This window comes from Dromaius novaehollandiae, chromosome 6 (assembly GCF_036370855.1).
Source record: "Dromaius novaehollandiae isolate bDroNov1 chromosome 6, bDroNov1.hap1, whole genome shotgun sequence".
Lineage (NCBI taxonomy): Eukaryota > Metazoa > Chordata > Aves > Casuariiformes > Dromaiidae > Dromaius > Dromaius novaehollandiae.
The window spans coordinates 36,830,134-36,854,695 of NC_088103.1; the positions used below are offsets into that span (position 1 = coordinate 36,830,134).

A 24,562-nucleotide genomic window follows, 5' to 3' on the forward strand; every position below is an offset into this window, starting at 1 on the left:
TTGTGTGATCTAGCGCACATTCCTAACATGTTACAAACAGCTTGTGTCTCTGAAAGTGCAATATCAGTTTTCAGTGGCAAAAGCCCTGAAAGGAAACAGGCTGATTCTTCCATGCACAAACAGCTGGGCAGTTGTGGATGGAATTAATTGCTGATATATACTGACTGTGTTTTTCTTCTCTTGTCATTTCCTTTGCAGCTGTGACAGGCAAGTTTTTTTAGACTTTGAAAACAACATAGACCTTTTCAGCATCAGTGATGTAAAATTACTGAAATATGTAAATTTATGTGGATTTACATACAAAATAAAACGTGTCTAAGGCTGTGACAACCATTGCTGTTAATGGCAATATTCAAATTCTGACTGCACCTCCCAAAAGTCACTTCTGACTTTGAATTTCTAGCTTGAAGACTCTTTTAAGGTAGGTTTGACTTTCTAAAAGCAATACTCAGTGTCTTATGAAAACAGGCTGCTTCAAGGAGTCTTAAACTGAGCACTGAAAATCAGTAATCAGTTCTGAAAGCATTCATCTTTCATCTGTAGCCTTGGAGCTATTATTTTAAATAGACTGATGCTACTATATTCAAATATTAAATAGTCAAATTGCATAGTCAGTCATGTTCCCAGCGAGCAGTTATGGGAAATTTATCACAGGGTTGGAAAATGTGGCTCTTATCAACCGTGTTACATGTCAGCCTCAAGGCTGCACCCTCCCCTTAACAATTCAAAAACAAACCGCCCATCACAAATCAAAAAATATTGTCAAAGGTAGACTCTAAACACCACTGGTGTCAGAAACTGCAGCATGCTGTCTTTAGTTTTAAAATCAGTGGAAAAAATTGTAGTATCTATTGCTGAAGATAATATTTTGCTAGTTTCAACCCCGTTTGTCGCAGATATTTTTCCTCTTGTTCATAGAACTGTTTTAATATACTTTTGCATTGGGGAAATTGTTAGGCCTCCCCTCCTAGCAAGCTTATTCTAGCGTGTAATTTACTCAGGAGAGCATCTATAAGCTCCAATAGCAAAAGCACTTTTGCCAACCTAACTCCAACTATCCCAGGGCTTTTACTGTTACACAATAATTGCACATTTTTATAAATAATGTGATGCATAGAATGGATTGTTTGCTTAACTAAACGCTAGAGAAAGTTTTTTAGACCTGCTCTTAATTACCAAATAAATGAAGTTGTACAAATATGCTGAAAATGTCCCCACCAGCTTGTGTTGTGCAATTACTTCTACCACAAGATGAGTATTTCGAAGGTCCCACTGAAACCAGGGACATTATTTGTGGTAAGAAATACTGTGCAGAGTGAGGACGGGCTGACAGATCAAGATCTTAAAAAAGAAAAAAAAAATCCTGCACAACTACTGAAAGGAGCCAGGCTCTCAATCACAGTGCCTCGCACCAGCCAAGCTGTCGTAGACGTCTGTGTGGCTACGCTGCGCTTGTGACAAGCACTGCGTGATGCACGTTAGTTTAGCCTTTTCTGCAAGAAAATGCAAGCTTCTAGCTTGCATTTGTCCTGGCTAACAGGACACAAGTAGACCCGAGGCCACGCAGAACATCGAGCTGAAGGATCGATGAGTCGATCTCGGCCACAGGATCAAGAGTGCTCCAACAAGCCCTCATCAGTGGTTCAGAGAAACCATCGACTGGCTCTGCTGAAGTCTTGCAGTCTCTACAGTTGTGCACAAGTTAACTATTACATAAGTCATAGCTGTTCATATTTTACGTTAAATGTGCACATATAGGCACCCTGTCCTGTATAAGTCCTAGTAAGTACTTTTTTGGCAGGTAACAGAAGTTATGGAAACAATTAAAATTCCTGTGCAACAGTGGGTTACTTATTTGTTTGGAAGAGTGGGTGGTGTTTGGAAAATAAAGGGCAGATCTTTAAAGCAAAAGTGTAAAAGCATTCTGGAGTATTTCTGACAGAAAGTGTCTTTGTCGATCTATGTTTTGACAGAGAGGTCTGAGTATCAGGAATCTGATTCTGGGGTTTGTCCTGTGATGTATCTTAAAGGTAAATATTAGTGCAGTTATTTCCATGGCTAGTAACATATCTGTGTCCGCTTCAAGGCACTAAAAAATGTATGAAAACGGTGCTCTGAGTTCCCCTGTAGTGCAAAAAGTTGTTGAAGTTTAGGAAAGGGCTGGTTTCTGCTCTGCCTTGGTGTTCTTTCTTCCCCAATTCGCTTTCCTCCAGTGCCTGTCTGAGTGGGAGACGAAAAGTGGCGAGATTCAGTCTGTAGGAAGTGGTACAGCTGATGAGCAATTTAATTTTATCCTGCAGCGAATGTCATGGTCTGGATAGTCTGCAGCTGCGTTTTCCAGTAGATTACGTGACGGGTTGGTGGCATTATTTACTTTGCAGACCTGTAAATGAGTTAGTGTTTGTGAATCTTGTCGCTTCAGTGTAGCTGTGGTTTGAATCTCCACCCTTTTACTGGAGATACAGCTTCACTGTGTTTTCAGGGTAGCTGTGTTTCCTTTCTCCACCCTTTTCTCATGAATAAACTTGAAAATATTTAGGACAAGATTTCTTTAGAATTGCCACATCTGATGTGATCTGTTTCAACTACAGGTCTATGTATGCATGCATGTGTGTATTTTTAAAACAATTGGGCGATATGTTGCCATATGCTTCCATAGAAAAGAAAAATAGCTAGTAGAGATGATAAATTCTGCGGCAACACGCAACTTTGCATAAACTGTGCGAAGGATTAATACTGTAGTTGGGAGGAGTTTGTGGTTTTGTCTCTTAACTCCCTTGGTTTTGTTTTATTTTCTTTGTTGTTGTTTTTGGGTTGGGCTTTATTTTTTTTTGGCTAGACTGTGACTTTGAAGCTGAGCAGAGAAGTGCTCTGTCAGTTATTTTTGAAACACTTATTATTGAAAAGATTTCAATCTTGCAAGCATCTTACTCGTATTTTGAGACATTTAGTAGTGAGTAGGTTCAGTGTCTTAACCACCTGCTTTGCTCTGTTAAGTAATTATATACAATTAAAAAATATTTCAGATTTTTCTGCATGTAATTGGCAAGACTTGACTAATCAAATACATGTTTGGCAGTACTAAAGCTCGAGACATCGGTGCATGAACTTTGTGTAAGAGTGGGTTCATTCAATAAAAAATAAAAGGAGCATTTAAAGAGCCTTTTATTCCTGTCATAAAGATGCTTTGTGCTATTGCTGTTGTGTATTTGACAGAGCAGTTGGGGATAGATGCTGCAGAAAGTTCTGTCTTGTATTTTGATTGTCTTCTATTTCAAACTTGTCATTTTATCTTCAGTGTAGTGACATGGCTGGTGAGTTACAATTTTTGTGTTTGAATGTTGTTTTGCAATATAGTTAGTATCCGGGTGATCTGTAAATCAGTTTCTCTCTGTCTTCCTCTGTTTTATATGCTACAATTTGAGAGTACCTGATCTGATTCTGCTTCTGTTTAAATCGAACAAAACCTCAGCTTCAGCAGAGCTGGGTTCTCGTTTTCCCGGGATGTGCTAGCAGCTGAAGTGAGCGTGGCCAGATCGGGCAGAGAACTGATTCTGCTGTGATTTAGTACCACGAGTTGTTGTACTGCCCTTTGAGATTTTAATTTCAACTACAAAGTCAAACAAAGCAAGTATGAGTCTTTCAGCTGAGCATGAATACATAGGTAGTTTGGATTTAATTCAGGATGCATTTAAACATATCACAGTACTGGTCACACAGTTGAAGCAATTGTTGCACTGTAATTCGGTATCTTAGATTGTTATATCAAAGTAGGCCAGCTTCTGTGAGGGTGTGTTTACATGGACTTTCATCATGTGCATAAATAGCAGACTAGATATTCTCGCATGTGCCACAGTCACTGTAATAAGGGATCCTGCAGAAGGCTGCTCTCATTGAAAACTACGGGAGACTGTGAGAAGCAGCCTTTGTTAGTGTGTACTGTAACAGCATTGGAAGTCTTAAATGGTGTCAAATATTTCCTTAATTCTTGTGATAGAAACACATGACCAAAAAATTATAAAGTTGCCTGTTGAAACTGATTTTCAGTGTCCAAAAAAAAAAAAACCCCACACTCAAGCATTTTAAAATAGATAAACTTGGGCTGGGGAGAAAAACAAACAAAAAAGCTTCCAATTTCTGCAGGGTAAATCATGCTTTCAATGCCTAGAGTTTGGGCTTTTCTTTAGTGCAGTTTTGAGATACACAGTGGTAATCTCGACGTTTTGGGAGGGCTCATAAAGCTTAGCCTAAGAGGCAGCTGCGCGGTTCTGCCGTTAGCGTTTGCGTTGTTTCCGCGCTGGAGCGCTCTGCTCCCTTCCCTCGCCTCGCTGGGCGCTGCGAGTGACATAATTTGACATAACTAGACTTTTAGGACTGGTGCAGGGGAAGCAGCCTGAAAGATAAACTTTAACCTATCATCCTGTCAGCTTTGCATTGTCACAGAAGTAAGAATTTGCGTACTGTAGTGTCAAGAGTAGCATGCAGGGGCAATGCCTTAAATTTTTAAGGAATATGTATTTGAAGTTGTATTTTTTCAGCCTAAAAGTGCGTACCTCGTAGCTAAGCTTTCCACTGTATGATTTGCCTCTCCATAATTTTGGCATAAGAGAAAGAGTTCTTCTGAATATTTTCTCTGGCCTCAAGTAAGATCTTAAGTACAACAAAACTAAAGCAAATGAATAGGAAAATTATGAAAGAATTTGGTCTGTCACCACAGTGTTGTTACAGCTAACTTCTCCTAGCAGTCTGTACTATGTTTTAAGCATGCCATAACTTAATTATGCAATCTTGGGAATTTATTCCCTTACTGAATGCCCTCTTCTTACTTTTATTAAGGCTAATGAGAGTCATGTGTTTGTACCAACGGGAAAGGAGACCCTTAAAAATCTTTCTGGTAGATTTGGTGGAAACAGAGCTTATGTTCATTACTACTTTGCACAGGGCAATCGGATGTCTCGTTAGTGGGATGTTAATTACATTGAGTGCACCTGTTGATTGGACAAGAGCATGTGAAAATATAAAATCGCTGACTTTTTGATCTTACCATATTTCCTTATATTGTTGGATTAATTTGTCTCTGTTGTATCCTTTCTCCTATCTGAGCAGTTACAGGTAATATCTGCTGTAGATAATACTTCAGCATTAGGTTGAATATTGGTCATGCAAAAATGCATGCTATCAATAAGGAAACCATGGGATCATAGGACAGTTCAGGCTGGAGGGGACCCCAGGAGGTCTCTAGTCCAACCTGCTGCAAGGCCAGGTCAGGTGGAGCAGGGCTTTTCCCAGCCGGGCCTCAGAAACCCCGGAGACGGAGCCTCTCTGGGCAGCCTATCCCACTGCCTGGCCGTCCGCGTGGGGAGGCGCCTTTCCCTCATATCCAGTCTGAACCCCCCTTGTTTCTTGTCCTCCCACCGTGCCCCACTGAAGAGCCTGGTCCATCATCTTGATGAGCTCCTCGTAGGCACCAGGGGCGACTGAGGTCCCCCACAAGCCACCCCTGCTCCAGGTGGGACAACCTGGTTCCCGCAGCCTCCCCTCAGGCAAGTGCTTCAGCCCCAGCTGCCGGGGAGGCTCTGCCCTGAGCTCACACCAGTTTATCAGTGCCTTTCCTGTATCGACAAGTTATTGCAACTCAGTAGTTAAAGCTGTTATATTTTCAATATTTTTATAATTTAAGGCAGGGAACAATTTAACAAACTTTGATCAGCTATGAACCAAATTTTAGCTACAGGACTGTAGATTTGCTATTTCTGTAATGATGGTCATAATGGGAGGCATGCGTGGAATGGAATAGGTACAATATTTTTAAGCAGATCTCTTTTAAATAGTATTTGAATGGTAAAACAGGGAGAACTGCACCAATGTTTCAGTTGAGCAGATGTTTCTATAAATCACTTACAATTAAAAACAAACCCATGATTTTTCGGTCATTCTACCATTGCAGAGAGGGTTTGCACTCCTGCGAAGCTGAGATCTTGGCTGACATCCTCTGACACACAGTGGGAATTCACTTCCAGTCAGGAAATGCTGTTTTCCAATGTTTTATCTTGCTGAGGCAACCACAAGTGAACAATAGGCTATTAAAGTATTAGAACAACAAGTGTTATAACTAACCCAATATTTACTTTGTTTTGAATGCTGTGCTAAAAGAAGACATTGGCTAGTCTTCAGAATTAATTTGGTAGTTAGTATGTAAAGGCCTAAACTGTTTTTCAATATTAAGCAGAAACATAGTTGTAGAGTGAACTTTCAGAACTTCCTGTCGAAGCTTCCTGTTGTAAAAGAGACAAAAATAAATGTAGAAATCAAGAGTGTTGGCAAAGTAAAAGTGTTCTTCATAGTACAAAATTGATCCTCCTTAATTCTGAAACTTTTAATATAAAACTATTATTGTTTTTTGTCATTGCGTTCAAAATAGTTCCATCAAAATGTAGGTGTCCTCTTACAAATAAAGAAGGTATCAACCTTTCCATTTTCAGTTAGTATCAGAAAGTCTGACAGACTTTCACCTCTTGGTAAGAAATCTGCAGACTTGATTTTCTCCAAATGCAACCTTTGCAGCCATCTCCCTTTCCGATGGCTGTGCACATCTGTAAGTAATTTGATAAGTTACTCCGTTGGTATCTCAGAAGTTAGAGAATCAAACTTGTTCAACTGTGAATTTGTTGCGTTTCAGAGAAATTAGAATATAGGGAAATACATCAGTAGAAAAAGAAGATCCATACCAGCTATGTGCACAATTACTGGAGCTCTTAAATGTGCACTTTTAATTCACTTTTAGATGCACTTTTATTTAAATATTAGTAAAATATTTAACATTGCAGAGTCTTTGCATTTTGAGGAAAATCAAGTTGTACACGACATTCAGATGTGATATGATGGTAGCTGCTCCATTGTAATGCTGAAACAAGTCCTTTATTGCCTCAGCTTTCACTCAAGCACATAGCCTTAACTACAGAAGAGGAATCAATCCTCCTGAAACTTACTACCTTCCTGGGTAGAATTTTTGTCTGTATTGCTGTGGAATGAGCATATCTGGTATGTGACTAATATCCAGATCAGTTGATCTTCCTGTTATGAGAAATAACAAGGTAATGACACTAGTTTTCTCTTCTAGACTTGTATACCTGTTACATCCTAAAACTTCTGTGCGTGATTTTTGTTTTTATGCAGATGTCTAATAATGAAGAATTGCTGCATTCAGTTTGGTTAATTGTCTGCTCATTATGTAAATATATTCCCCAGTGCCCTGACTCAAAGCCTGTTAAAAGTTTCCAAGTCAGCGCTCCAATTGTAGAGCTGTAGGGTTGCGTCCGAGAGACCAATACTGGAAACTTTGCCATCAGTTTAACTGGAGGCAGGACTGGCTCTTGATGCAGGAAGGAGTATTTAAAAGTTAGGATGTGCATGTCTCTCAGCTGAGGAAAAAACAAATGATGGCAGCAGCTGTACCATGTGAGTACGTGTGTCATGAGTCGGCCGGGTTAGGCATAGTGAGGGCCATTATTTCACTAGAAGGTTGGCACTGGCCATGGCCCTCCAGGATTTTCACAAAGGATTTTCTGTTCAAAATCTAATGCAACAAGAACATTCATATGTTTGCAGAAGGTTTCCATGGAAACTTTGTAAACTGTGATGTTAACGGACAGAGGCAAAGGTTGCACCATTGTAGAGGCCCCGTTGTATTCTCTTTAGATGTTTTGGAGTAGCTATATTTCTCAATTGATCCTCTGAGCCTATGTAACACTTTGTTTAGGTTTTTTTATGACTGGGCACTCATCATGATTGTATTGAGGAGGTCAGATGAGTTGCAAGAATAACAATGAAAATGTGTTTTTCAGCGTTTTTTTGTATAGAATCACTTGAATATTGTGATTTGATTTGATTTATCTTTTTGTTAGTGATAATGATGCGATCAGAAGTGGAAGAGCATGACATGAAAGAAGAAAAAAATTCAGGCTATTATACTCCTACTAGTACGTTCCCAATTCTGTTAAGCACTTTTATTATTAACATAGCACTAACTCTTTTAGGTTCTTTCACTAGCTGTTGTTGGGTAATTCTGAATGCTTGTCTCATCTCGAAAGAGTGAAGACTGTTATTTATTAATAAAAGTAAACATCAGTTTTAAAAGTGCTTAGTCTTTAGTATGCTTTGGTGCTTCATGCTGTGTTTAAATTTATACCGCAACTTTAAGTTCCCAAACATATTTATTGCATCGTTTGTTCATGTTTCAGGAAATACTGCCAGCATGGGCACAAAATGAGTGTCGGCTCTTTCCACAAACATCTGATGGATATGAGTATCCAAGTTCCCATTTGACATCTTTTAACTGACCATCCGTGTTTGAAAAATTGTGCTTGTTGTCCTCATTCATAGTTTAAGCTTTATTATCATGGGACTTTTTTGTTTAGGGATCGTAGTAATCAGTTATGAACTAAGTTCTGCTCTCCTACATGGGCTTATGTCGCAGCAGCCAGAACGCCAGGGACCTGCTGGTTACTCACTTGGTGGTCCAAGCAAATGAGATCTTCTGGGATCATGCTCTCTGCACATGTATTTGTTCCTGCCACATAACTTTTGAACCTGTTGGTTACTTTAAGCCCAACTTGATAATAAGAGTAGAAAATAACTCTCTTAAGCATAACGAAAGTTGGTAGCTGGTTAGAAGAGAGAGATGTAGGATTGTGATGCTGAGGTTGATTGGAGGTGCAAAAATGCCATTGCCTTGCTCATCCCATCTGATCATAGTGCAGTGGCAAAAAAAATACATATACATCAGTCCGGTAAGTGTATATACTTAATCAAACTCACGATCAATTTCATAGAAGCAAGAGACAATATATAGTCTCAATTTTAAAGCATTTTATGTTTTACTGCAAGAAGTACAAAGATTTCTTAGGTCCAAAAGACATTTGCATGTAATGTAGACAAGTAACCTTGAAGCATTTCCAGCAGCTTGGTTGTGAAAGCATTTGCAATTGTGCTGGCAATATTTTCTGATAGAGGGCGAAATGTACTGCTAGCTCTACATAGCTACTGACCTGCCTTTGGGCAGTTGGGCATGCAGGACTACCTGCTCGGCCATGGCAGGATGGAGCCAGGAAAGGGTGGACTTTTTTTAATCTTCACGCTCTCAAGTGTTCTGTTATTTTGACCTATGTTGAATTATTAAGAGGTTTGTATCCAGTGCCATATCTATGACAGACAAGAATTGCCTCAAATAAAGCAATTAAAATAGTTTCCTCCATTTCAGTTTTCTAGATACCGTATGTCTTGTGGTTTAAAATTACCTGATTCCAAACAACATTTGAAATACAATATGACAATAAACACAGCATACGCGTAATGAAAATCTGTCTCCAAGTTTCATGTAACTTAATTGTGTAACTGCACTCCTGAGGGCAAGGGATTGTGCACCAGAGAGGAGTGTTTTTCATTAGGAATTCTGACTTTTTGAATCTGAAACCAAAAGTAATAGGAAAAAGTCTCTTCATACAGCATGAAACTTTACATGCTTTTTATGCTCTTTCTGACTACTTTGCAGTGCTAACTCTGATCAGGTTTCATAATTTATCACAGCGAGGAAGCATAATATGGATGCAGCAGGCAGAAACCACAATTCCATAGCTAATCAAAACAAATGCACTTCGAAAGCATCATCCAGTAATTAAAAAATTTAAATCCAGCTACCTTACTGCCCAAAATAATACAGCAGATTACCAAGTTAGAACAATGTATCTTAATAATAATCTAAATACTGCTTAACTGCAAAAGAAGCACCCACTGTTCCTCCTGCAGAGGAGCCTTTGGCCTGCCCCTCAGACCAGATCCTTCCTGCAGGTTTGTTTTTAGGTTAGGAAACGGATGCGAGGAGAGATGCAGAGCGTCCACACTGTGATTAATGGGAAGCTGCAGCGTGGCGGATTTGATGCCGTCCTGTCCAGCATTGCAGCAGGGCCGTGGAATCTGTCGTGAATGCAGCCTCTGGCAGGCATCTCATCGCCTATTATTCGGCATTTCATTAATCATGTTTTGTGGGAGGGTTTTGGTGTGTTCTCACACTAGCACAGATACCTAATTCCTTGATGAAAATAAAAGCAGTATTAGGTTTTTACAGATATACAAAAGTACGTAAGTGAACAGAATAAATGAAAACTCTAGAAAAACTGTGATACACTTTAATTCTTTAAGTGGATATGACCTGTGTAGCCTCAGACATTTTTGTATCATCAATAATTCTCTCCTTGCTTAGGATATAAACTGAAATACCGTGATAACCTAGGATGATTTCCATGAATTACACAAATATTCAAAGACAAGTATTGCCAGAGGTCAGCTTACAATGTCACCTCTACAGCAGTTCTTGATTGATTTAAATTGGTTTCTTTGGATTCATAATGATATAACAGAGAAGAATTTGCCCCCAAATCTCTCCATGCTTAAAGATTCTGAACTCCCAACTCATGTACTACACGTCTGATCCTTGCTTTCAATGTAAACATCACCAAGGTTTATATGCAAACCGACAAGTACCATTTTCAGGCTGGGTATCCAAACAGACTTTGAAAATTCAAATAAAACAACTTATGTTATTTTGTGATTTTTGTCATAATTCATTAAATTAAAATAGTTTTATCTAACTAATAGATCCATCTAACATGTTTTGTTGCTTAAGACACGTTTTCTTGGAATTGTCAACAAAAAATAGTGAAAGTCAAAAATGAAAGGGTTGTTTAGGGAAGCACTCGAAGGAGAGTCTTTCATGCTGCATATGTGACTGATCACAGGCTGCACATGCCTTAGAAATTATGACCTATTTCTTAGCAGCTGTACTTTTTGAGCCATTGGTGTTGCAGCCCATTCCAAGGGCCTGGTTTTGTTTCTTTTCTGAGAGAGACCGTGAAAAAGATTTTCTTCTATCACAATGCTTCAGTAAAAAGTAAATGTGGGCTGAAGCTATCCGTGGTAAACAGTGTGTGTTTGTGCCGCCCTAGCTTTTAGGGGGTTCTGTCCCTGATACACTGGACAGGCTCCTCTTTAGATGTGAAAACCTGCTGGGTTTATTCACTTTTCATAAAACTGCTTAGGGGAAAGAGAGGACAGTTTGAGTCTGAGAGAGAAGTTTTTAGATGTCAGGTTGGTTTTGCATGCTGGAAACAGTAGCTCCAGATGTTTGCAAGATCCGCAGTTCTCTGTTTGGTACGCCACAATGCATCTCTCATTCTGTGATATCTGAGCAGCTTGTTGGGCAGTGTTTTTTATTTTATCCAGACTTTCAGTGCCTACAAGTGATGATGGAGAGGGAGAATTACGGCATAATTGCTTGCTTGAGCTGGAAAATAACAGTAACTGAATCCTGTAGCATTTATACATTCTACTTGTGACATCTTAAAAACCAGTCTTTCTCCTGCCCTTCATGCTGGCTCACCTACCCCTTACCCTGTGTATGACCAAAGCTTTTGTTAATAAAACCTGAGCACTTGTGCGGGGCCATACTGGCTGCTGCTTTGGGCACATCTGCTGCTCTGTTTGGTGCTGTGGTTAAGTCTAAAATGACCGTTTGACTTCAGGCTGACTTCCTTAAAATTCAGTTGAATGATTTTTCTGTTGTTGAAGGTGTGTATGAGACCTTTGGCTCTCCAAATTCAACGTGCTGTTCTGGTACTGTTAGCAGAAGGTGCTAGAGACAAGAAGCAGGTCAAATGCAGGGCAAGTCAATTGAGATTAATGTGCATATTTGTGTAGGTAAAACCTCAACTGCGAAGGAAGCTTTTTAGATTTACTAGTTAAGTAGCTGGGGTTTTTAAATTATTTTTTAAGCAAGCTGAAGACAGTATTAGAGATACGAGTAAACACAGAAAAAGTGTTACTGGGCCACAATAAATCCTAGGGATTTTACTGGGAAGGATAATTAAAGCAGGATGCTTTGAACTTTGAGCTAGTTATATAGCTGTGTTTTGGACTTTCATAGAGGGCCTTACTGCCTTCTGCGCTTCCATGTGGCCCTGGCATACCCCCTGCTTTTCCCAGCCCTCCTCCCCAAATTATTTTTAACCGTGATGTGTTTGCATGTTCAATTTAGAAGCTGGCTGTGTGGCCCGGTGTCGGCACAAGTGAAAGATGGCATCTGGGGACGTGGGAAGCTGAAACACATGAGTCGGGAGGGGTAGGATCGCCCCAAGCCAGCAAAGAAAACGTGAGAAACTATAGCATGACGTGTGGCTAATATATTAGGGCCTTCAAAGGCAAGAATCCTGTATATTACACATGCAAACATGACCTCCATTAAGTTCTGCATGTTTTTTAAGCTTTATTATTTTAATATTACATTTTAACATACGTTAATTCATGTTTACCGTTAGACAAAATGAGGAGGGAATTGTCCCATATGTTAAGGTGAAACTCATCCCAGTAAAAGAGAAAGAACCAAGGTCCTTTGGAGGCAGAATGAGGTGAGAATATTTCATATTTAATATGAAAATATCTGCACAGGCCAGTAAAACGTCAAAATTTCTCTTTTGTTAAGCTAGCCACTTTATTTTTATATGTTTAAATTGAGATTGGTGTGTTAATGTGATGTATATTACTGCTGCCTATTTAAATTTCATAATAGAGTGACTCAGAGTCCCCATTAAAATGAAGGGGGGTATTTTTGCAGGGTGCTGTGCATAATATGAAGAAAGATACAATTTGTCCTAAAGAATTTATGATCGAAGGCCTGGCACAGTTTCATCTTGGCTTCAAGTCTCTAGCTGAAAACATCCCCGTTAGCAGAGTTTCTCATTCCTTGCTTGAGAATTAGCAAGAGAGGTAAGCCGAAAATCTGCACGGTGCAGAGATGACGGTGCTTTTCAAAGAGTAGCAGTAGGTTTTCATATGGCTGTCAGTCTTGCTGCGGTGGTGATGGTAAAGGTCAGGATTTGATGTGAAGAGGAGGAACGCCAGAGGTTGGGCTATAAAAAGGTTTGCCTGGGTGCTGCCGTGTGCGAGATCAGTTGTCCGCGTAGACATTTGTAAAATCTAGCAGTTGCTTCGTGTCCGTCACTTGGCTTGTCCACCGGCACGGCTCCTGAGCCTGTGTAAAAATCTAGCAAGCAGCTGCTTTGGCCGTGACATTTCTCAGGATAATCAAACTGTCGTAAATCAGAAAGACTTTTGATGTGCCCTGCAATCGATAAGAGGTTCTCTGCTGTCTAATGCCGCACGGTCTGGCAGTGAGAGAGGAGGGTGGTGGTAGGCTCCCTGGAAGGGCTGCCTTTAGTCCAAGTGGTGCTGCTTCCAAGGCTGGTGTAAATTGATGCGATTTTAAAAAATTATTTATGTAACAAACTTGATTCTTCTACTACATAACAATATGTATATCTACATAAAGAAGGAAATCCTTTTCCATCTGCATCTGCAGGATTTAAAACGCGTCCAAAAACCGTGGTTACAAGCGGAAGCTGGAAGCTTGGTATTGCAAGAGAAAGACGGGGAAGTTTTGTTGCAAAATCTTAAGCTTTTGACAGCAGTCAGTTTTTCCAGTTAAATGTTTTTTGATTTTGGATGGGGGTTTTTTTAAGTTATATTATGGAGGAACCTAGGTTTCATTGTTTTTCCGGAGAATTTAGGGAAACTTTTCAACTATGGGTTGTCTGTGTGTGTGGGTTATGTGTTTGCGTACTCTTACGGATTATGTTCTGTTACTACTCATCTGTATTAATCTTTTAATTTAGCCTTCTGTTGCCTACTGACTCATGAAATATTTTTAGGTAACTTAGCCACGTGTGATTATGTAGATACTCAGTGATAAGTCTTATTTTAAAAATAATACCAGGTTACTTTTTTCATTAGAAAAGTCCCAGGTATCTCTGAAACTAGATGAAGCTGCAAATACAAGCCTTCCCCCAGCCCCACCTGTGATCCGTCCTGTCCCTCTTTGCTGATGGTTGTTTTTCAACCTCGTTCAGTTTGTGCCATGAGAATAACCCAGATCCTGAGAGCCAAACCTGGAAGTGTCTCAGTGCTACGGTGCATTTGTTGCCAGGGATTCGTCAGACTCCTTAAAACCAGACAAAGAGAAGGCGTTATTCCTGTCGAGAGGTGATGTTTGGTTTATGTCTGTAATTCTGATTTTAAAATAACTCTGAAATGCACATTTGGGGTTAAAGCTCCCTGACATTATTTTGAGGATCCCACACACCCACTCCAATTTAAGTAAAGACAAACACAAGTAATCCAATTTTTTGCTCTGTAAGTGTGACTTATTTGCATCCCTTATTGGTACTAACGCTTTTCAGTTAGCGTGGCGGATGGAATAACCCAAGGCATTACTGTCCAGTGTGTACAGAGATCGCTGGCAGATTCTTTGAAATATGTAAGTATTTGATAATAGTATTTATCACTTTTGTTCCAAGCATCCAAACTGTTTTGACACGGGTGGGTGAGTGTTGTCACCTGTATAAAAGGGGGATAACGAGCCGGGGTCAGTGAGAGCCTAAGCGCCGCGCCGGTCTCTGCTGCCGGGTCTGGGTCTGTGCGCTTCCGAGAGGCTCCCTGCACGCCTGGAGTCACGCGCGCGTTGTGCGTCCCCCTGGTCAGAGCTGCGGTTCAAATGTGACTGCAATAGGTACGTTCCCAACGTACTGGAACAAGGCACGACATTTGGATAAATACTCCATTCTTCATAACACCCAGACTTCGGGGTGGCATCGGGAAGATGCTTGTGCTTTTATTTTCATTTAGATTTGCAGACAGAAACTCTTTCCGGAGAAGACTGGATTGAATTCCTGCAGACCGAGTGCTGCTGCTACCTGCGAGCTGACTGAAGGTGGTAGCAAAAAAACGCTGCGCCCAGAATAGCTGTCCTGCTGCCGCTTCTGCGCTGCCGGCTTGTCTGCGCAAAGTCGTCTGGCTTCTGTTCCCTTCTCTGTACAGAAGCCCTAAACTTTGTAACGGCACGTAGTTTCCGAAGGCTCACAACTTGATTAGCAGAAAATATATAGCAATTCATGCTAATGTATTCATTATCAAATTCTCTTGAATGGCAGGGGGTGGGAGGATGTTTTCTGCTGAGCAGATAGCCAAGCCTACAGGAGATTTTTCTTTTTTTTTTTCTTTTTTAATCATGGAGCAAACTGGGAAAGAGCACAAAAAATGTAAAAGAAAAAAATTAATTTCCTTTTATTGTCATTCATGCTATCTGTGCTTTGTATGAGAGCAGCTTTTTGCATATGACATAGCGAGCAGTTTTCTTTTCCCTCGCAGCTCCTGCTCACCTTTCTGGTGCGCTGAAGACGCTCTTCCAGGACAGCGGTCTTGCCGTTGTACAGAAACAAGTTATTTAAGATCAGTGGTTAGGTATCGTTGATCTCTTATCTTGTATTTGAAATTTTAATTTAATCCTACTGTGGAAAAACAACTTAAACCAAGGGAAACTTCAGTGCTAATCATAGAGTTCATTTTTACTATGCTGTAAAATAACTCCAAGTTTGGTACAATAGAAGGTGAAAGAAAAACAGAAAAAGTGGGTATAAGGTAGGACTGTCACTTTTTTTTCAATTCTAGTAAGTACAAAAGCTGTTTACAGTTTAACAAATAATTTAATTAACCATTCTGATGTTTTTACTCTATTTAATGAGATTATTATTTAAATTGCCTTGAAAATAGCTCATGTCCACAGACTTCACACCATTTCCAGTCACTCTGTGTACCTAAGCAGAGATGACAAAACTATCAGGCAGTCCAAAATGCAATTTAGTGTAGTCTCAAAATATAACTTACCTTTAATTTAAAACTTTCGGTTTTTGGTAGATTGCAGTGTACCAGGTGCATATGAAAAAGAGAAATGTTACTGCCAAAAAGCATGTAATATCTGTGGGTGACTGACCACCTTTTGTTAAAGCAAATTTTTTGCAACACAGTTTATTGTGCCTCTTTAAAATTATAAATTAATAGTTTATCTTAAAATTGACTTCCATCATACTGTTACGGGTAAATACTGTGTTAAAAAACTGAGGTGTTAAGCAGTAAGAAAGAAAATGTATAGTGAATAAGCAACACATGACATGAATCGTCCTTTCCCCTTTTTGGCATTTCAGGGCTTTCTCCCTTTTTTCACAATGGCCCAGGAATTCATCTGTGTGTTTCAGTTCATCCACAGACTTCAACATTCCTCTTTTTCTTCCTCAAAACCACTTAGCTTGTGTGGCTGCCTTTGTTCCAGCTTAAGTCTTTTGCATAAAGAGCAGGATAATCTGAAGTTAAAGTATCCTTGTTGTGTGTATGGTCTTAGCAATTTGCGAGTCAAAACAAGAAAATAGCATTTCGTGAATTGAAGCAAGGGAGTCCCTGCAGCGCAGATTGCTAAAGAGTCACGCAATGTGCCAAGGGAGGCCACGCTCCGTGTGCACCCAGTTGCGCACGGTCTTTACCCAGCATGAGCTGAAGTGCAATACTAGGCGAGATGGACCACTGATCTGAACTGGAGAGGTAGATCTTTGAAGATTATTTTTGTTTTCTATCACCCAGAGAAGGAGGACTGGGTAACTTGCTCCTCAAGGGTTGTCTCTGCTGTTAAAAGCTGTCATGGAGCAGTGAAAGAATTCCAAATTGGAAAGTATGAAAATAGCCCGGGTCTATGCAGGTTAAGTACACATATTCATTTTTGAGACTTAACACATGCAAGTGGCATTTGCAGCCATGTGGTAGAGCATATTGTGTAAATCAAGCCATGATTCTAGGCTTTATTCATTTTACTGGTTGTGCTGCAAAATGAAAGGCTGGCCTGCAAATGCGAAGCTGCAGGCTGCGCCCGCTGCCAGCTGCTGCTGCTGAGGATGCATCGTAAGGAGCCTTCCTGAGCAAAGCAGACATTTCACATCCTCAATTAGAAGATTATATCCTGAATTAAAGATATAATCCTCATTTTTTTTTTTGATGGCTGTCAGCAGCCCAGTGTCTTGCCTTGCTTTCTAGTGGTGGAAGAGTAGTTGGCTGTGGTTCAGTTTCAGTTTGCACCGAGCAAAGTGTGAGTTGAACTGCTTGAATTATTTATGTTGATTTTAATATTGCACTATATAGTTGTGAAAAAGTAATGCTTTAGATTTAATGCAGCAACACAAAACCAAGATTCAAATACACTCAAGTTCTTATCTCTTAGCAAAGATGTATATTGTCACCCCATAGCCTCTTTAATGCGGTGTCTGAAAGATGATGACTATTGAATTAGCTTACTTTGTTTAAAAGCAGAAGGACTTAAATATGCAGTGCTGGATTAGAATATTTGATTTGTAACCAGTTTGGGCTGTAGTATGACAAACTCTCTGTGCCAGCACTGCTGCTGAAAGCAGCAGCAGCCTTGGACACCCCCGTGTTGCCTGCGCCTTTGTTTCAGAGCAGGCGTTTGTGTAACCGTGGAGGGAACTGGCTGCACAACCAATACAGCTGAAAATTAAAGCCATTAAAAAAATAGGTAAATAAACTCGGTGAAAAATTAGTTTCTTCTACCCATTTCACCATTTGACCCAACAAACGGGCTTTTTTTTTTTTTTATAGACAAATACTACCTTGTGTCAACTCAAGCGTATAGTTTTATACTTTCTGTATACGTTTGTGTATTGGCACATTGTTAGAATCATGCTGTCTTAGCAAAATAAGCTAATAAACAAATGGTACCTGTCTAGTGTAGCATATTTGTTTTCAGTTCCACAAATTATTTTTGGAAAAAGCTTGTGTATGAAGCCTGCATCTTATTTGCCTTACCAGTGTGTAAGGTGGGACTGATAAGCAAAACCCAAACTCGTTATAACATAACAAATTCTGTCAAGTCATTATCAGATATTTACCATATTTGATGTCATGAACAGGAGAATAAAAAATTGGTTTGAATTTTGATGTGTTTATCCAAATATTTTTTTTTGCCCCAGAACAGACTTGATTACTCAGTAATATTTGTTACTAAAATTCACAGGAGAGAGGCTTGAAGGTTGGCTTCCTAATGCCAGATGATAACGATGGTGACTCTAGTCCCAGGCCGTGCTGTCCTGCGCGTTTCCCTATCCTTCATAAACGTTTGCTCAGAGTCCGTAAGCGTGTTTCTTTGGGCCAGGCCTCGACGCTTGCTTGCGCAGCCGGCAGCGTGGGTTAAAGCAGAGCTTTGGCTCAGGCTGGAGCCTGCCTGCTTCGCGGTGAGGCTGGAAGCAAGGTCAAGAGGCTTCCAGTTTGCTTGCAGCAGTTCTCCTGGCAGACGAGATACCAGGGAGGAGGGAAGAGCGAGCAGGCTGTTCCCTAAAATCAAGCAGGCGAGAAATAGCAAGAGCAGAATAGCACAGTGTGCTCCTTGAAGGAAATGCTCAGATGCGGTCACATCCAACCGGAGTGCTCAGACCTGAGAATTAGTTATACCAGTTAATTATGCAGTGCACGCACTGTTGCTTTATAATGTCAAAAACTCCCAAGCAGAGGGGATCGTACTGCACAGAGAAAATAGAGGTATCTGAAACCAACCATAAAAATGGCATAAAAGGTAGATTAACGATCGGTTGCTAGGTGATCAAACGATTTGGTCCCTTCTCTGTTGCTCCTGTTTTTCCTCTTATGCTGTTTTATATATATTTTATATATATATATAAAGTGATATAAAAATATATATTATATATAATATATATTTGTTTATATATATTCTGTGCGTTGTGATAGACAAATACATCAAGTCGGTGCTTTCCGGGGTGTTCTTTGGCAGGATAAATTTTTCTTGCATTTGGTCTTTTTTTTTTTTCTTCAGTACTTCTTGTTTCTCTGACTTTGTGATTGTTATTGAACTGCTTCTGTGATTTGATATTGCAAATGATTATTCCAACAAAAGCAACATAGCACGTTACTTAGAATTTACAAAACGTCAGATGAGGATGCTCAAGGCTTAATCTTGCAGTGAAATGAACAGTTCCGAATCATTTGGATTAATTGGAATCTTTTGTTAAATAAAACTTCTTTTTAAGTAGAGAGATATGCATCTTCTTTATAAAGGTAAAACTCTTGGCTTTTCCTCTTTAGCCCAGTTGCAGGTATAAGATATGAAACAGAATATGGTGAGCCAGGAGGGCAGCAGAGGGAGGAGGAAGCGACCTGCTTTCTTTCGTAGCAGCACCAGCGCTCAGTTCCCTGTGCCTCAGCAGGGCAGGACGGAGCCCAGGGAAGCAGAGAGAGATTAGCAAGGAGCTCCGTAACGAGAGCTGTCGTTCATGCTGCTTTGTTACAGACACCTAAAAGGATTTTCAGCAGAGATGCACGCCTCCGTATAAAAAATATTAAGCATGATGACTCAATTTTCTTAGTTACTTCTGTAGACACCCCCACTTTAACCACAAGTGGGAAAGCTGCTGCCCTGTATACTTTGAATTGTTTATGGACATGACAGCTTATACATGTTTGACCAAAATGTGGGCAAACCTATGTCTCAGCTGACCAGGAGTGATGGATCTCACCAGGATAGGATGAAATCGGGGGGGGGAATTATCATTTTTTTGTGTGTATGTTTATCCTTTCTGACCAGTCTAGATTTAGCGTCTAGTTGCTATAGGCACATATAGTTTCTCATTCGTTTCCGTTTCTTCCTACCTGTGTAATCCATACATCTCCTTTATCTGTGTAGCATGCATAAGAAACATGAACTAATCCTGCTCCGGAGGCTGATAGCTCACTTTCTGTAACTCTAGAACATCAGTGGAAGGCACAGAAGCCAAAGTAGCCTTACAGCAAAGTTGATTTTCTTCCAGGCAACAGAATTAAAGGAGAAAGAAAAAGAAAGTGAGAGAATCCTCTATTGCAATTAATAGATTTTGATCAGGGTTTTCTGCAAGTACCTTGCTTCGATGTCATTAGTAGTCCTGTGCTGAGAAGGTACCGCAGATTTTCAGATCCCCAGAAGCTCAGCACATTTTTTAACAGAAGTCCCATTTTTTAAATAGGTGCAAGACCAAAATAATAAAAGAATGGCTGGATTTGTTTGAAAAAATTCCAGCTGAACAGTAGGGGGTATCCAAGAGTCAGCCTGGGTCCAACGGAGTGTGCTTTGAACCAGATCTAATAAGAACAATTGGACCCAATACCCGTTTTACCTTCACTAACTGAATTTTTTTGTGGTACAAGGACTTTAATGTTGTAATCTTAATGGCTAGAGGTAACAAATTACTCTGAAAGGAAGGAAGAAAAATTAAGCCCAAAGCAATTAGAAACTATCTCCTGAGGATTTTAAGTATTGCCAGGCACATATTTGTGTCTCTTTGCAGATGAATGGGCCTTTCTGTCACAGTAAGAATGTATTGTAAAGTAACAGACTTGAACTAATTATGTCCTGTAAACTTAAAAAAAAAAAAAAAAACATTTTTTTTTCAAGTCCAGACATGCATGTAGTTGGTCCAACCAAATGAGTGTCACGCAGGGTAAATGGGATTCAGGAGCATTTTGGGAAAAAAATACAGTTGGATAATGTAAGTCCTGGGAAGAAAAAGTAACCAAGAGTAGGCGTTACAATTCACTGCTGATTCAAACCAAGTTCTTGCTAGCTACACTTACAGGGTAGCTTCAGTTGCTGTCAGGTGTTGTGGTACTCACTTAAGTGGAGCTGTTCACATCAAATGGAGATGGTTGTCTCTGGCTGAGAGGTCTGGTGTGAAGCTCTTCTTTCCTTGCCGCATTTAGAGGGGGAGCCTGTGGTGGTCAGCTGTGTTCTCATGATGCTTTTTTTTCTTTGGTTTCTTAAGCCTGCCATTTATGGTGGGAGGGACAGACCTCTAATACATGGTGGTATTCATAAAGGTATCTCTTCTTGTAGCCTGAACAGAGGGAAGTTAAGCTGTGATCATGTCTTTGAGCTATCCCAAGAGGGCTGTCCTTCTGCTGTAGTGATCTTAACTGTAAAAGACAATGGTTAATTCTTCAGCAAAGCCTTGGATCCTTTTATACCTCCACTTGTATGTTGCCCTAAGCTGCAACCTGCATGAGAAGGCATTAAATAATTAGTCTGTAGTAAGAAAAGGTCCTATCTCGAAATAATTTTTTTGCAAAATTGCCACTTCCGTGAAGCAAGCCATGTCCCCTTGCCTTCTTCCCAGCATCCCCGAATCGGTCCTGCTCAGCAGGCTTCCTGTTGATCCATCAACAAACACTGAAAGAGCTCAGACTGCACCGGAGCAGCAACTGCAAAACGTGTCAGTGTGTTTCCACAGCCTCCGTAATGAAGTCGTCAGAGTTCATGGGTCGCGTATGCAGGATGTGGGTTCTGCAGCGCAGAGTGTGATTTATTCCATCCAGCGTACCAGATAAGCGCCGGGACGCTCTGTGGGTGAAAGCAGATAACGCTGCATGCCAGCATGAGCTCCCTCAAAAATAAATAAATTAATTAATTAGTAAAGGACTAAAGCAATTACAACTTTTAGTGACTGTTTTGAGAAGGATGTTAGCTGTCTTTCATCTCAGCCCTAAATTTAATGATAATCTACAACATGCAAGAAGACTATGGAGATGGCTTTCTTATGCCTTATCTGCTAACACTTTCCCTGCTCTGTAGGTGGTATCTTTCTTGTTTTCTGGCTGGGGTTTCGTATTCGGTAGCAGTATTGCAATCCCCCATGTCTTCCATCCTCACACTGTCCCTTGCCACGTGCCAGCAGAGCTGTCTGCAGCAGCGTGGGAAACGGAGCTGGCAGAAAACACGCTCGCCTCCTCCTGCAGCCCGGTTCCTTGTGTGGCCGCGCAGCAGCGGGCACCCTGTGAGCGCTGGGAGGACTCCTCAGAGGCAGGAGGAAGGCTGGGGGTGCCACAGCTGGCTTCAGCAGGGCCCTTACCAAACGCTTAAGCTGGAAAAAATGTGAGGTGATCACTGGAGAGGTTGAGACGGCCTCCTCACAGCAGTGGCACGGGCACAAACGAGGGGTGAGGGAACTGTGGCACAGAGCAAGAGCGCCGTAAGCCAGTGACTGAAGAAAGTATGATGTCAAACCACCACCTTTAATACTTGGCAATTTCTGTGCCTTAGCATTTGGCCTTTTTCCCTCTGGAGATGTGAATTATTTACATACTAAATACATTTGCATGTAAATATTTTCATGTTAAATATATTACTGAATATAGGTATTTGCATGTTAAAATATTTGTATAATACGCTACATTTTTCTACAAATTTTGTTTCACTTTCTTCCTCAAACCTGAGAAAACTTCTCCGCTAATTTGAAGAATGGTGTTCTTGAGTTTGTTGTTTCTGATCCTGACTTTTTGTATGAAAATTCAGTGTCTGCTTTTCTACTTTTGATCCAGTTCTGTGTGTGTTTACAAATGCTGACCAGTTTTTTAAATGAGGTTTTAAGTGTAGCTTTCTACCAAGACATGACTTTTTTTCCTGACGTGATTAAATGAGCTTCAGTGAGAATCTTTTCCTGCTGTTACACACAAGAGAAGAAAAGCTAAAACTAATCTTTTCGGTGGGTATGAAGCTGTAGTCCTGTGCAACTAATCATATGACCTTCTCTGCTCATTCCTTAGCAGTTTTTCTTAGTGTCTTCTCAAAGCTGAGGCACCATCTGGCGGTCTGTTTGGCTCTGCTGGCAGTCTTCAGGCGACCCAGAGTTTAATCCTCAAACTGAAGTTACGAGATGGTTTAGAAATGCTGTAATTGAGGAACGTCTTAGTTCAAGTTGGGAGACGAGCCCTGAGTGGATGTTGGACAGAGGCCCCGTCTTCTGAGGGGGGCTGCTGAAGTCAAACACGCCAGGAAGCAGGACTATATGAAAGCCGTGGGGGGCTTGCTCAGTGTAATGTGAAAAGTTTGTCATAAAACTTCTTATGGACATCTTGAACGTCACTTTTTAATTGTGTGCTGCTGTTCTGCTATTTGAACTTGAATAGATGGTTATGAAGAGTCAGACTTTTCACAAGATTTAAAATCCAGTAATGATTTTTGTGTACTTTTTTAGAACTTTCCCATGTTTTTTCTGTTTATGACAATTATTCTTGTTCTGCTTCATTTTAGACATTATTCTGCAGAGCTGAGAAGAACGTTATTTGTGTGCAGATTTGGAAGTTATGTTCAGTGTCTTGTTTTTAATTGCTGTTTGTTCTTCCTTCCTTCCCCCTTGATGTTTTCAGGTGAGGCAGGTAACCTGCAGCGTTGAAGCATGAGTACTGATGCCAGCCAGGTGATCACTACTCCCCCCGCTGCCACCATGCCCCATAAGGAGAGGTACTTTGATCGCATCAATGAAAATGACCCGGACTATATCCGCGAGAGAAACATGTCTCCTGATCTGAGACAAGACTTCAATATGATGGAGCAAAGGAAGAGGGTCACTCAGATCCTGCAAAGCCCCGTGAGTAGGGTTAAGGGGGGCGATGAGAACTGGAGTGTTGTTTTTTGAGGTTCCTGATTAACTTTTTGAGTTTTTTTAAGCTGCCTCACAGCTAGCTGGAATAACTCCGGACAGTGGAACATCTTATAAGAACAGTCATTAAACAGCTTATCCAACATTTTGTTTGCATAGTTTTTGTCTGTGAACAAACAGCCTCGATGCTTTTATGGTTTTATGCTTCATTACAGTACTACAAAAAGAACTGGCTACTGCAGGGCGCCTAATTAAAACTCAGGAGCAGGGAAGGGAGCAAAGGAGTCACGGGTCAAATATGAACAAATTAGGACAGACGTTACATGGAGTTCTGCTCTCTGATTTTGAATATTAACTTATCGTTTGCATCCAGGAATGCATTGATTACTATTTTTAATCAGGCTAAGTTTGCTTAAAAGCTAAACTACGTGTTCTTATGTACTTGGGGGTGATCGTACCCAGACTTTGCCATGTTAGCACTCATCTACTGGTTGTGTAAATTCAGTGCTTGTGTAGGCTATAGATAAGACTATTATATCTATTGAAAACCCTCAAATTATTTTTAATTTATGTATTCTTTGGGGTTAACCTGATGAATGCATTGAAAAAACACTGTTTCCTAAGAATCTTGAAGCCCTCAGGAGGGAGTGAACCCTTGGCGGTGGCAGTGTGGGCAGTGCAGATAGTGAGGACAGCGCGGCTTGGAAGGGGTTAAGCGGCTTTGTGCAGGATCCTTCTCTGTTCAGTTCTTCTAAAAGTTGGGGTGCTTCTCGTGTAATTTTTTTGAAGCTTTTCCATATGTAATGAGATTGCAAACAGCTGTTAGTAATCACTCTATTATAGTCATCCATGAATAATAGGATTGTTTGCTAAAGTGTTGTCGTGGAGTGCCTCTTGGGTCTGCGCGTTGCTCCGAATATAATGTGAACCTGTTGACTAAGGAATTTATTACATTCAAGTCAATTCATGCAAGTTTAGTTTTGCAGCCAAGCTCTTTATTATAAAGAAAATACAGAGGTATTGTAGAATGCATTAATCATGATAATTTTATGTTAAATAACTCATATTTTGTTAAGTAACTCGTGTTATTATGTTAAATAACTCATATTTTAGAACTGAGTCTGCCCCTTCCTGTTAAAATACTTACGCTTTAAGTGGTCAGAACTGGCAGCAAAGACGCTAGTCTTTAGCCTGTTTAAGAG

At 40.4% G+C, this 24,562-nt stretch overlaps 1 protein-coding gene across 6 annotated transcripts in view; it reads left to right on the forward strand.

The window, feature by feature from the left end:
- ADD3 (adducin 3) overlaps nt 1–24,562 on the forward strand; it is a 109,439-nt gene that overhangs the window by 57,599 nt on the left and 27,278 nt on the right. For all 6 annotated transcript variants that reach the window (XM_064514199.1, XM_064514201.1, XM_064514198.1 and 3 more), the window contains one exon: nt 23,128–23,348. In XM_064514199.1, the coding sequence (XP_064370269.1) occupies nt 23,157–23,348 (192 nt within the window). In that variant the 5' untranslated portion in view covers nt 23,128–23,156. The remainder of the gene's footprint in view (nt 1–23,127; nt 23,349–24,562) is intronic.